General features: G+C 46.6%; 1 protein-coding gene across 3 annotated transcripts in view; it reads left to right on the top strand.

Moving 5' to 3' along the window:
- The window catches only part of LOC127395156 (unconventional myosin-Vb-like), a 135,496-nt gene that overhangs the window by 12,783 nt on the left and 108,912 nt on the right, over positions 1-13,801 (top strand). For all 3 annotated transcript variants that reach the window (XR_007891738.1, XM_051641627.1, XM_051641628.1), the window contains exon 2: positions 11,743-11,853. Coding sequence is in view for 2 of the 3 variants with exons in the window: in XM_051641627.1 (XP_051497587.1) it covers positions 11,743-11,853 (111 nt within the window). In the remaining variant the exon portion in view is untranslated. The remainder of the gene's footprint in view (positions 1-11,742; positions 11,854-13,801) is intronic.

Genomic DNA, 13,801 nt, shown 5'->3' with positions numbered 1-13,801 from the left:
GCTTGTTCCCTTAGGCTTTAATCAATGCCAGGTCTTCTGCAAAGGGGAGGTCCTGCAAGACCATCTCCTGCACTGGCATTTGCTTAATCCTGCTTGTGCAGCATTTAACACCAGGTACATGGGTAAACAGCTTCAAAGCTCAAATTTTAAACAGTTGAAGAAAACTACTAAAAATATACCAAAAGATTTCCTAGTCTGGGGAAAGAAACATTGCAACCTACCTCATCATGTTGCATGTTCTGAATGTTGCTTGAGGTTTTATTTAGGTTGGTGTGGCTGCTTCTGATACAACCTTGAAGTATCCACCTTTATGCTGAGAACTTCATGGGTTGAGGATCCTTCATCCAGCCAATAGTTTGATTTCTATCCAAAATTTGGACATGACATGCAGCTGAGGATGCTGGTGGGCACTTCACCAGCAATGACTTAACGGGAGACACTAGTGAAGAACCTGTTGAGGGATTTGTCTAAATTTAATGTTGCTGTTGAGGAGGAGGTGGATGAGCAAGGTCTCTTCTTGCAACCTGTTGAGTTGCCAGCCATTTGGCTTGCAGCAGCCTGTTTTCCCATGAGCTGGAACTGGTGTGGACACACCACCCTATGAAAAGCCCTGGGATTTCAAAGGCTAATTGCTGAGGAACTTGAAACGAGTCCTATTAAGCAGCTATTGTCAAAGTGGTGATGCTAAAGACTTTGGAAACGGTTCCTAAAATACAGACTTGGACTGGTTGCATGCCAGCTTTTAGACAAGTCTCTGCTGATCTCCTGGGAGGTTTGAGAAGGCTGGAGAGGAGGCTTGCGGGCCGTGGCAAACCCCACAGGTGGGATCTCTGAAGGCATCAAAGGGGAATTAATGGTCATGCACATCTGTGCTTGGAGCTGTGATTCAGGGTCCTGCTCAGAAGGGGTGGAATCTACAAAAAGCAGAGAAATGCTGAAGCAACACATGTCCCTTCATGGCTGCTCTGTCTTCCAGCTGCAGTGGTGGCTGTCATAGCTTTTGGTAAAGTTTATTTTTGTGTTCTCCTTCTCCTTGGGGTATTTTGCCATGTGGACATGTCAATGCTTCATGAGAGCCAGGTTTGAGGGGAGGAGATGACCTTGGATTTGCCTAATGCCTGAGGGATGTTGCTGAGTCAGGGGAGAAAGTCAAACCAGAAGGTGAAGGCTAGGAAAGATCCATTTGGTGGTGTGGGTTTTTTTTAATAGATATATATTTCTTCTTTATTTTAAGTAGGTGTGATTGCCCTTCTTTAAACCCTTTCTCCACTCAGGCAGTCTTCTGCATGTCATCTTCATTCAGCCCTTCCTGAAGAGCTCAACACCCCAATGATATCTCCTCCTGCCATTCAACATTCTGGGCTGAACAGAGATTGGTCTTTTCCTCCATCCTTCCTTATTTAAGCTTTCATCTCACCTAATTTTGCTAGAGGAAATTGCATATGGGATTTAGGGTGTGTGATATAAATAAGAGGCCGCAGGATATAAGTGCTGGGAGATCTGGAAAGCTAGAATCTCGGTATTTTAGCTGGACAGTGAAGTTACAAGGAAATAAGAAGGAATATACAGTTGATTGCCTGGTCATATTGTACCACCATCTTATGTAGGAAAAAGGAAACCACCTTTCTTCAGAGATGAGTTTTGAACCCATTTCAGCTTAGCAATTGCAAAATGTTGCTCATGATATTTGTCTCACTGGGGAGATGAGACAATATATATATATTATTATTGATTTAATGTATCATACAAGTGGTCATTTGAGGTCTGGCACATGGACATTCCTGGGAGAAGCAGAGCCAGGCACAATTCATGTTCCAAATGACCTGGAAATCACTGCAATAAAATGAAAATGCAAGAGCAGTCTTTCCCTCCAGGAGACCCTGTCTTTTCCCCCTCATTCCTAAGCAAATGAGGGTGGATGAATAATTGTTCACCACTTCAAATATTTTAATTCAACTTATTTATTCCAGCATTGCCTCTTGACCACTGGTGCTGTTCTCCAGGCATGCATTGTCTCCTTGCTGACAAACCTTATTGCTGGATTTTTAAATTATAATGAGTAAAACTTACTTAAATCCTCAGTAATCAGTTTGTTTTCCTTTCAGCTGCTTAGAAGTGAAAAGGATGCAGAGGTGGCCTGGGGCTAGAAAGTGCTGAAGAAATGCCCCACAAATATAACTATTGATCAAATCCCCTTGGAATTAAGCATGAATGGAGTGATGCTCTGAGAGGAATTTTGATGTCTGAGTTCTGGAGAGGTGAGGGACACCTAAGGGCTGATTACTTCTTTGTGATAAGGTTGAAAATCTAGTCTGGTGGAGAGGGGGCTCTGCAATTACAGGCAGATTTTTGGTCGTGCTGTTTGGGCACAGAGTAGCAGGCAGGGGTAAGGTGCTGTGTACCTGAAATTTCAGAAGGTGTTTGTGACACTTGAGTGCCATGTGTTGTCACAATTACAGACTAGTAGCAGCCACTGGTTGTAACTTGTCCTGTTGTACTTGCCCCAGCTGCATCCCATGGCCAGGGCTGCCAAACTGGGCTCTTCCAAGGAATGTTTTAATACAAATTCATTGAATGGAGGGGTGGTCACTGCCTTGGGGAAGGAACATGCTTATGAGCTTCCCTACAGCACCATGAGGACTCTGAAAACCTGGGGTGAAAAGCCATTTTCAATTACTAAATTAAAACCCAAAGACCATTTTTAAACCACTTTATTAATAATCAAATGTATATGGTGTATATTGAGCATTTTTTGGACCTAGTCAATGTTCATTGAGGTGCTTATGTGGAGTTCAGACTGCAAACAAGACTCTGGAGACAAGACTACACCAGGGCATTGCTCAAAGGTTTTGATTAATTGAGAATTAAGTGAGAGAAGGGTAATTAATGCCAATCAAGAAGGATTTGCAGAAAGTAGCCTGGAAGGATTTAACTTTTGCAATATGACAGGCTGTTTGGTGAAAGTTGTGCTACAGAGACACTTGACCCTGACATGAGGTTTTTAATTAAAAAAGCAAAAAGACTTGAGCCTGTAAAATCCCAGGAACCCTTACTGGAATAAAAAAAGTGCCTGCAAGGCTGAGGGTAGGACCATGAGTCTCATCCTGATTCTCCTTGGAGACCAGATAAAGGATTTTCTCCTGATTCTGTGTAATGTGGCAAACTTTTAATCAATAACTTGGTAGAAGAGGTAAAGAGCACTGGAGAAGCTAGGCTGGGTGGGTGGTACTGGAATGTGGCTGTGAGCATCCTAGGGGTGCTGGACCCTGGGGAGATGTCTGGGAAGGGAGTGTTGAGCCCTCTTCTCCAGCTACTGATGTCTTGATGACTGCAGCTCTTCCAGGAGGAGCTGTAAGTCAAGTGCACCATTATCTGGGTTAGCTTTAGCACCAGACTTTCTTTGTGCTTCCTCAAGGACTGTGCAGGGATTTCTGGGATGTGCAGAACATTCCTCTTTCTGGCAGTTTGTGGAGACTGGGAGGTGGTGGTGAGCATCTTGGAGGGCAAATGGTTAGTGTCTTGCAGAACTGAGCCAGGCATGGTAGAGAAATTTAGTGCCTGCTGTGGCTCATTGAGTCGCAGAATGGTTTGGGTTGGAATGGACCTTTCAGGGCCATCCAGTCCAACCCCCCTGCAGTGAGCAGGGACATCAGAACCTAGACCAAGTTGTTCAGAGCCCCATCCAACCTGAGCTGGAATGTTTCTGGGATTGGGGCATCTTCCACCCCTCCGGGCAACCTGGGCTAGTGTCTCACCACCCTCACTATAAAACATTTATTAATATCTGGTCTGAATCTTCCCTTTCAGTTTAAAACCATTGGGATGATGATCTCCTACTCCTGGTCCTTAATGGCAAAGAACCTGGGGAAAAGTCTCACATCCAGCAGATCAGTGACTGATGCCTCTTGGTGCAGCTCACTAACCCCAGTGAATATTAAGTTTGGGAGGGGCTTTGCAACAGATCCTGCAGTGGAACAGGAGCTTGAAATCCAGGCTTAAACATCCAGAGGGACATCCCTGCAGTGGGCAGCAGCCTGCCTGTCCCTGTGCCAGCTCTCAGTTTTCACATCAGAGCAACCAACTGAGCCTCACCTGGAGCACTTTGTGCAGTTCTGGGCTCCGCAGCTCAGGAAGGACAAGGAACTGCTGGAAAGAGTCCAGCACAGGGACACTGAGATGGTGAGGGAACTGGATCGTTGGCCCATGATCACATCAATGTTTATAAATATCTACAGGTGGTGTCAGGAGGATGGGACCAGTCTCTTTTCCATAGTGTCCAGTGACAGAACAAGGAGCAATGGGCACAAACTGATACCTGGGAAGTTTAACCTGAATATGAGGAAGAACTTCTTTCCTGTGCGGGTAACAGAGCCCTGGGACGGGCTGCCCAGAGAGCTTTTGGAGTCTCCATCCCTGGAGACATTGCAAACCCACCTGGACGTGTTCCTGTGGGATCTTCTCTAGGGGATCCTGCCCTGGCAGTGAGGTTGGACTAGATCATCTCCAGAGCTCCCTTCCAACCCCTATTGCCCAGAGCAAATCCCAGTCTCGCAGCCCACCAGGGGATTGCTCTCCAGCCTGGGAGGCTTTTCCCCCAGAAATGAAGCTCAGATAGTTTTGTGCCACCCCAGACCCCCCTCTACCTGATTTTGCAGCACCTAAGAACTTCCTGCAAGAGGGATTTTGCATTCCAGCCCATTGCTGCATGTGACCTTGGCACCTAACCTGTCAGTCTTAATTAAGCCCATGGTAACGAGCGCTGCTGAGACACCGCAGAAGCAATGGGAGGGGAGAGGATGGAAAGGCACAAGTTGGCTGTTGGTTATGTGTGAGACTATTGTTTAGTCCTGGAAATCACATTTAATTAAAGCAAAGCCTTCAGGATAGAAATACTGGGGCTACACTTGGTGTCGGGGTGTGCCTGCAGCCCTGCTCTACTTGGTGCCAGTTTTCCCTCTGCTTTTGGTGAGATGAGGATGGTGCAATGATGAACTGAAGCCTTTTAACCCCCCCCCCTTCATTAGAAATGCTGCTAACGAGCTGGTGGATAAATGGTGAAGATGCTGCTTGTCCGAGCAGCTGAGTTCTGCTCAGTTGCTGTGACACTTTATGCAAATCATCATCTGAATTAATTTGGGCAGGGGAATAAATTTCAGCGAGGAGAAATAGAGCAGATTTAGTGCTGGTGGGAGATGTGGAACCATCCATCAGCCTGACAGCTCCTCTGAGGGGAGGAAAATATCCCCATGCCTAGGAGGCACCAGCAAGGCACATGCTTTGCTAGCTCAAATCCAACAACTTCTGCATCCTCTGGGATAAACAGAGGTGCTTCCCAAAATTTAGGAGCCCTACCTTGGTGGGGACATGGCGTGGGTGTGTGTTTGTGTCCTTTTCCTGGGTCTGTTTCTGTGCTTATCAGGAGGATGGAGCATATGAGGCATGATGTAGATGACACCCATCTACTTTGGCCCTGGCTGTTTGGGTTAGTGTGTTTTTAACAGGCTGATGAGACCCTGGCCCAGGTTGCCCAGAGAAGCTGTGGCTGCCCCATCCCTGGAAGTGTTGAAGGGCAGGTTGGATGGGGCTTGGAGCAACCTGGTCTAGTGGGAGGTGTCCCTGCCCATGCAGGGGGGTTGGACCTAGATGATATTTAAGGCCCCTTCCAACCCAAAGCAGTTTGTGTTGCAGTGATCCCTGCCTGCTCTGTGCCAAGCAGTTAAAGCCCCCACTGACCCTGCTGAGGGCTTTCTGGCCACTGGTGGCCAGCAGCAAATGGAGAATTCAGCGTGGCGTCAGTGGGTCCTGGAGTCACTGCACAGCTTGGGAACCTCTGACCTAAATATGGGCTTTGCTTGTCTGTGGGGTGGGGGAGAAATCAATCTTGGGATGAAAATGTTTGGACACTGGGAAAGGGAGGATTGCAGTTTTCTGTCTGCCCCAATGTTGTAAATAATAACAAGAAAGTTAATGAGCCACAAGTCCCTTAACTGAGAGGTTTTTTGTCCTGCTGCTGAAGCACCTGGCCTGTGCCTCTCTGTGTCATGGACAAAGCAGATTTTCTCCTGAGTCACTGCCAAGTGGGGCAGAAAGGGTTTTTAAGGTTGCAGGAGTCCAGGAAAGCCCTGGAGCTGGTGGCTTTCTGTGCCCTTCTGCTGACAGCACCCACTGAGCAGCTCTTCCCAGCACTGACCAGCATGGGCTCATTTAGCACAGTTAAATAACTCCTTAAAGAACCACCTGGTAATCGTGGGGATGTGGGATCCTGCTGTGGCAGGAGTGGTGCCAGTGGATGGGCAGAAATATACTGGTGACCCCAGTTCAGCCCAGGACTGCAAGCCCAGTGCAAATTAATGAAGACAAGTTGATTTGCTTTAGTTCAGAGCTGGAAGGGGATGCTGGTAGCATCCCTGCACAGTGGCTGCAAGGAGGGTCCTCTGGTTTTCTTGCTGCAAGAGCCTCTTTAAATTATTTCTGTGGAGTGATCTTTGATAATGGTTTAAAAAAAAAAAACAACAAACAATAGGGAAAAGCCTGAATTGTGCTGTCTGGTGTGACCTGTTTAAATTTAAGGTAGAGTTTGTGTCTTGTTCTTTTGTCTTGGGAGAAGCAAAGTTTGGGAAAACTTTAAATTTAGTTATTGGACTGTTTTGAAGTAAAATGCTTAACCAATCACGTGCTGTATATAAATGTAAATATTCCTAGGCAAGCCAGGGCTGAAGTTCATGCTGTTTCCTCTTTCATGGGTGTTTTTGTCCTCTTCAGGAGCATCCAGTAATTCTGGGCCATGGTTGTTTTTTTGAACAGTTTGTAACGAGGCTGCCAATAAACCCCTTGCAAAGGGGAAGAAGTAGAAGTGTGCTTGCTTTACAAATTAAAATATACAGATATTTGTCCCAATCTCCTCCTCATTCTTAGCTGCCATTTGGTGTGTTCACTTTTCATTTTCTAAGGTGCACGTAGAATCCTAGAATGTCTTGAGTTGGAAGGGACCTCTAAAGGCCATCTAGTCCAGCCCCCTACAATAAGCAGAACATCGCCAATTCACTCTCTCTGGTTTCTACTCAAGTAATTTCAGAAGTTTATCTCAACCTGTGTGAGAGAACCTTAGTGCTGAGATAGCAGATATTAATCTTTGTTACTGAATTCCTAATTACCAGGGAGTTGGTGCTGTTATATCAGCAGTATTGGAGGTTTTCTGCTGTGCCCTCCCTCTGGCTGCAATCCTGTTGGAAGGATGCCCCTGGAAAAGTGCCCTTTATCCAGGAGCATTGAAAACTTTCTGGGATTGGCTGTGAGTATTGTCATTCCTGAAATAACTTTGGGATTAAAAACCAATCATAATAAAGATGGATTTGCTGACTTCCAGCTTGCTGTGAAGGCAGTTGCAATTACCAAACAGCCCTGACTAAGCTGAGGTAGCTAATTTAAAAGCATTTCTTCTTAATTTAATGGAAAATTATACCATTTTCTTAATTTAATTGAAGATTGTACTCGGTCCACGCTGTTGGTGTAACTCTTTCCATGCAGACCAGCATCCCTTTTCCCTGCCCTGGAGCATCCATGGAGCACATCACTTGGAGTTTCCCAGGGGTGCCTTTGGCTGGTACTGAGGGCTTTTGAACAGCAAAACAAAACCTGCCTCTTCTAATTTAATGTTGGTTTCAATCTGTGTCCACAGTGGCAGCCTGCTAAAATCTAAATCAAATCCTGAGGTGGGGATTGAATTTATTAAGCTTCTCCTTAAGCTGGGTGGAATAAAGCAAAAGGCTTGGAGATCACTGACTTGCTTTGGTCTTATTGGGATCTGGTTAAAAAAACCCAAATCAAAACAAGTCTTTTAATTGTATTTTTTTTTTCCTTGAGAGGCTAAACAAGCAGATATATTTCTGATTAATGCTAAAACATCTTTCAAGGGTGTCCTCAAGGATTGTGTCCAGTTCTGGGGTCCCCAACACAGGAAGGACATGGAGCTGTTGGAGAGAGTCCAGAGGAGGCCACAGAGATGCTGGGAGGGCTGGAGCAGCTCTGCTCTGGAGACAGGCTGGGAGAGTTGGAGTGTTCAGCCTGGAGAAGAGAAGGCTCCAGGGAGACCTTAGAGCACCTTCCAGTGCCTGAAGGGGCTCCAGGAAAGCTGTGGAGAGACTTGGGACAAGGGCAGGGAGGGATGGGATGAGGGGGAATGGATTAAAACTGGCAGAGGGGAGATTGAGGTGAGACATGAGGAGGAAATTCTTTGCTGTGAGGGTGGTGAGACCCTGGCCCAGGTTGCCCAGAGAAGCTGTGGCTGCCCCATCCCTGGCAGTGTTGAAGGGCAGGTTGGATGGGGCTTGGAGCAACCTGGGCTGGTGGGAGGTGTCCCTGCCCATGCAGGGAAGCATGCAGTAGATGATCTTTAAGGTCCTTTCCAAGGCAAACCAGTCTGGGCTTCTGTGAAGCCTGGACGTGGTTTATTAAGCAGAATAACTGCTAGAGATGAGATGGTGCAAGTGGATGTTCTAGAGATGCTGTCCTCCTGCCAGGGTGGGTACCTGCCTGGAGATAAGGTTTTGGTGACCCAGTGGCTCTCATCTGTACAAATTTAATTATCATACTGACAATGTGTGCATCTGCTGTGGAGGGAGGAGGCTGCAGAGCAGGCAGGGAAGGCAGGAGATGTGAGCGCGGTGCTCTAGCGTGTCCCCCCCCCCCCGGGCTGCCTCCAAGCCTTGGTGGGTTTTAATTAAAGCTGGCCTTGGAAAGATCTAAGAATGACAAAGTGCTTTTATTTCAGTGCTGTATGGTTTGAAATATTTGGGATTTATGGGTGAAAGGGGAGGATTGGATGCAGGTCTGCTTAGCCTGCCTGGAGTGTTTGCATCTCTGCTGGAACACAGCAAGGAGGGGGAGGATGGTGAAAATTGACAACAAAACCAAATTGTGGTCCTTCTTTTGGATGTGTGTGTGCATGCATGCACGAGAGGACAGCATTATACATGCTTGGGGAGATACATTCATTATAGCCTATCCTCCCTGCCAGCCTGCAGCTATTTAGCAGGATGGGAAGTGCTCCATGCAGGGAGTGCTTGTGCTGGAGCAACCAATGCATTCTGAATCTTCCAGCCGGGAATGAGTTACCCCTAGGGCTCCTGAGACATTGCAGACACCCATGTCTTCTTGCCTTCCCTGCTGCATGATCCCTTGTGTATCTGTATACAAAGTCTTGGGAAATTGGTTTTATTATTAAGATTCTGTAGTTTGTTGTTAGGATGGCTGATGGGACGTCAAGTCTTTCACCACCAGGTTCTAAGTCCAAGGTTGTAACCCTGGAAGTCCAGGTTGTAAGCCTGGGTGGTGGGTGCTGAGAGCTGCTGCCCTTTGCCACCAGTAGTTCCCACATCTCCCTTGGGTGTTGGATGGCTCCTGGCCATGGTCATTGATGAATTGCTGAGAGGGGCCAATGTGACTTCTTACTTCTGCCTGGAGGTGAACTCAGATTTCATCCATCAAAGCATGTACAAGCACCACAATGTGTTTTTGTTGTTGTTTTGGGGTCAGAGTGCCCTGTTGTGCATCTGTCTGTCCAGGGAGGTCTGTGGCTCAAGCCAGCCCCATACGCAGGTGGAGAATTTGCAGGACTCCAGCCAAGACCTGCAACATCTTGTTTTTGAGGCTGCCTTGAACCAGGTACATCCTGATCCCTGATAGTTTCAGGTATTTCTGTAGAGTGTGTTTGATCCCTCTTCTGCCAGGAGAGAGCTGGCCCTGGATGAAACCACTATGGTGGGGATGAAAAGGCAGGCACAGCTCTTTGTAGAAGGGTCTGTAAAGCCCTTCCTGTAGCGTTGGAGCTTGGAGAAACTGGGGGGAGGTGAGGAGGGGAGCAAAGTTGTGTTGCATCATCAGTTCTACCAACTCCTTGCTTCGTTGTCTGACCAAAGATGGTGCTCCTGGTCATGCTGTAGGGATGTTTCATCTCTTGCAATACCGCTTGCTGGAGGGGACATTGGACTGGGGGCCCTCAACTGGCCCCTTCCTCATGGCAGGGAAAGCACTGAAGGCCAGTGGGGTGCTGGAGGTGATGTGCTGAGAAAAATCTGTTCCTTTATTTGATTTTTTTTTTTTTTAATCCAACTTCCTCCCTGCTAAAAGTGCTGTTCTGGCATTATAGTTTTTTGGCTCCATTAACATCCAGGGGTTCCTCCTGCTGCTGTAGCTATTGAGCAAGTCTAAAAATAATTACATGTGATAAATATAAAAATCTATTGCTCTTCAGCTGATGAGCAGGCTGTTAGACAACTGCTTTAACGCTTGGGTCACCCCCAGTCATATTTGGCTGTTGTGTACCAGGGGTTTGGTTTTAAGATGAAGGACAAAGCCATCTTTGGTGCTACAGTGCTGCTGTCACTTGGACATGCTGTGGTTTCCCTCAACACCATGAATCATAGAATCATTTTGGTTGGAAAGACCTTTAAGAGCATCAAGTCCAACCAATTAACCCAGCCCTGCCAAGGCCACCACTAACCCATGACCCTCAGCACCACATCTACATGGCTTTGAAATGCTTGTGTTTTGTGTCAGAATAAGTATAGATAGATCTAATTTCAATCAACAGGAAGAATTGGGGGAGGAAATGCCCCCAAATGCCAATAAATTAGTGATTGCTGAAAGGTTCCTGTTGAGTCTGTTGGCTGGCTGAGTCCACCATCAGCCTGGCTTGATGGGGCTATGTCTAGCTGGAAAAGCCTGACTCCAAGTGACCCCTTGCAAGGATGGAGCAATTTTGGATCTCTGTTTCTCAGGACTGTGCCCTGGCACCTCCTAAGCAGGGAAACCTGGTGCCTGCTCTGGCAAAAAGGAAGGTGGATGTAGAGGATGAGGGGAAACCCTTGCATGGAGATCGCAGCGTTACTGCTGGATCTGCAACATGTTTGAGAGCAAGTACTGGAGGTCTCCCCACAGCAGCTGTTGCTCGCCTGGCACTCTGGGCTGAGTGTTTATCTCTGCATCATAAAAGCAAATTAAATCTCATTAGCAGGCAGTGTTGCTGCTCTGAATAACACCTTAATCTTGTTACATGTCAGAGGTGCTGCTCGCTCTTGGATTTTGTCCCTTTGTGGTCACTTTGGCTGATCTGTACAGGTCCACAAGATTTCCTCTTGGAGGCATAATGGTGGCGCATACTTTGAGAATGCTAAAAAAGTTAATTGTTGCATCTAAACATTTTTTTTGGAGCTTTGAAGCCTCCTTGCAGGTTTGCCTCCAACTGAAGAAGTTGGTTTTGGTGTTGCCTGCTGAGCTCTGTGGCAGTGGGTTTGGGTTAGACCTTGCTCTGCCTTGCTCTGTGCAAAAGAAATATGCTTTGATCTGCTGGGGGTGAATGACGTTCTTTCATAAAAGCTTCTAGAAGGCTGGGGTTTGTTGTGGGTTGTTGTTTGTTTGTTTTGGTTTTTTTCCCAGGGAAATTAAATTTCACACTTACCTTGAGCCTGTACCTTGCTTTGTTAGATTGGTACCAAGCCAGCATACACCTCGTCCAGGAGAAGCTTGATTGAAAGTCTGATTGAAAATCAGACTTCTGGTCTATCATTTACCCCAACACTTCAATTAGAATATTTCTTTTTATGTACTGAAATAAATGGTTTTGCTGCACTGACTTTACAATGAGTGTGGGATTGTATCTGTGGTGAATTAATAGGTTTATGATTTAATTTCCTGAAGTTTCCTTGTGTTTAAGCTCTTTCTTTCTCCCCCATCTCTCTCCAGTACACTAGGGTTTGGATTCCTGACCCTGATGAAGTTTGGAGATCTGCAGAAATTATCAAGGACTACAAAGAGGAAGATAAAAGCCTCCATCTGAAGCTGGAAGATGAAACTGTAAGTTTTTGAACATTATTCTTTTCAGTAATTGAAAGCTTTGAATGAACGTGTGAAGCTGCCTGAGCCACCCCCTTTTTTTTTTAGGAACTATTTGAAAATGTGTTTTATTGCCTTAGCACTTGCAGCTTCTCCCTGCCTGCTCCCTCCCCAGATACTCATGGTAAAGTAGGTTGTGAGAAAAGCCCTTGACCTCTCTCATCTTTTTTCATGCCCCTGGCAAAGTTGGAATAGTCTCTGATGTCAGAATGATTTTTTTTTTTCTTTCTATGATATTTTAATTTTTTTCTACCAGCACTATGTTGGAAATATCAATTGATGGGTTTTGCAGCTGAACGAATGGGGAAGAGTGTGGCTGGTGGCATCTACTCAGACTTGTGTACTGATGGAGACATCACAGAATCACAGTTATTGAGGCTGGAAAAGACCTCTGAGACCATCAAGTCCAGCCTATGACCAAACACCACCACCTCTCCAGACCATGGCACTAAGTGCCACATCCAGCCTGTCCTTGAACACCTCCAGGGATGGTGACTCCACCACTTCCCTGGGAAGTCCATCCCAATGTCTGATCACTGTCTCCATGAGCAAGTGCTTCCTGATATCCAACCTAAACCTTCCCTGATGCAACTTCAGGCCAATCGCACAGCCAGAAGTGACTACTGGGCAACACCTTTCGCAGAACATTAGACTTTCTTCTTTAAGTATAATCTTCTGCAAGCCCCCTTTTTTTATAGAAAAATGCTCTAAAAAACGAGAAGCTCATTTAAATATAGACACTTTTTAGCCATTAACACTTTCAAATGGCATGTGTGGAGCTGGTGATAAATCATTCCCAAAGCAGGATGGAGGCTGGGGAAGGGCAGCTGCTTTCTGTCCCACACAAAAATCCCGAGGGATGGGACACGGGATAAGAGCAGATGCAGTGAAGTGGCAAAATGGGCTGCAAAATCTGGGTGGTTTATGTGAAGGGGGCAGCTGTGCTATGTGCCCACCAGGGGGTGTATTTCCCATATGTGGTGCCTGGTGGAGGAGAAAGAAATAAATTTTCATGAAAAATTCCACCTGAACCACCTTTCTTCAGTGAGCAGAGAGAGTTGCCTTAATGCCCTCGAGGGTGATCTGCTCTGCTGCTTGAAGGAGTTAATAGAGGCCACTTTTCTCCAAACTGACAATGCTCTGAGGAGGGTGAGGAATTCCTGTGCCCTGCCAGCTGACTGTTTCCATCCTGCAGGGAGGATTTTCACCCCGTTATTCAATGGGAAGCTGGAGACCAGAAATGAGACACGCTTCATTAGGCTGTTCATCCCAACAATTCTCCTTTCAGAGCAGCGCAGGCGCGGCCCGTTGATGGTGCCTGGATGTGCCAGGTTTGCAAAGCCCTTGGTGGTTGTGGAGGCTCTGTCTCTGGAGGCATTCAAAACAGGCCTGGATGCCAGCCTGTGCAACCTGCTCTAGGGGAACCTGCTCTGGTAGGGAGGTTGGACTAGATGGTCTCCAGAGGTTCCTTCCAACCCCCACAATTCTGTGATTCTATGAATACTCTGTGTGCCGATCAACCCTGGCTGCTCTTGTTGTCCTCCTCCATTTGCTCTTCCAGCCTAGGGCAGCTTTCTAAGGAGGGTAAAGGATGGATGATGCTCCTCTTAGAGGTGCTTTTTCCCTCCTGTGGTGATAAATTTGGATGAAGAGTTACACAGACATCACCTGTCCCTTGGAAGCACCGCGCATGTTCTTGTAGGACCATGAGCACTGCCCCTTCTTGGTGGGCTGCCCAGTAGGCCTGTGGTTGGACCTCCTGGATTCCCCATCCTGTGTCTCTTCATCTCTATTTGAAGTCATACCAATCATCCTTTGAACCTATCTTTTCTCTAATTACATGATGCTTTGTGCTCGTGATGTGATGCTCACACTGGGCATGTTTCCAACATTCCAGTCATTCCATGCA

The sequence above is a fragment of the Apus apus genome, chromosome W, assembly GCF_020740795.1.
Source record: "Apus apus isolate bApuApu2 chromosome W, bApuApu2.pri.cur, whole genome shotgun sequence".
NCBI lineage: Eukaryota > Metazoa > Chordata > Aves > Apodiformes > Apodidae > Apus > Apus apus.
This window is presented reverse-complemented; position numbering and strand designations above follow the sequence as displayed.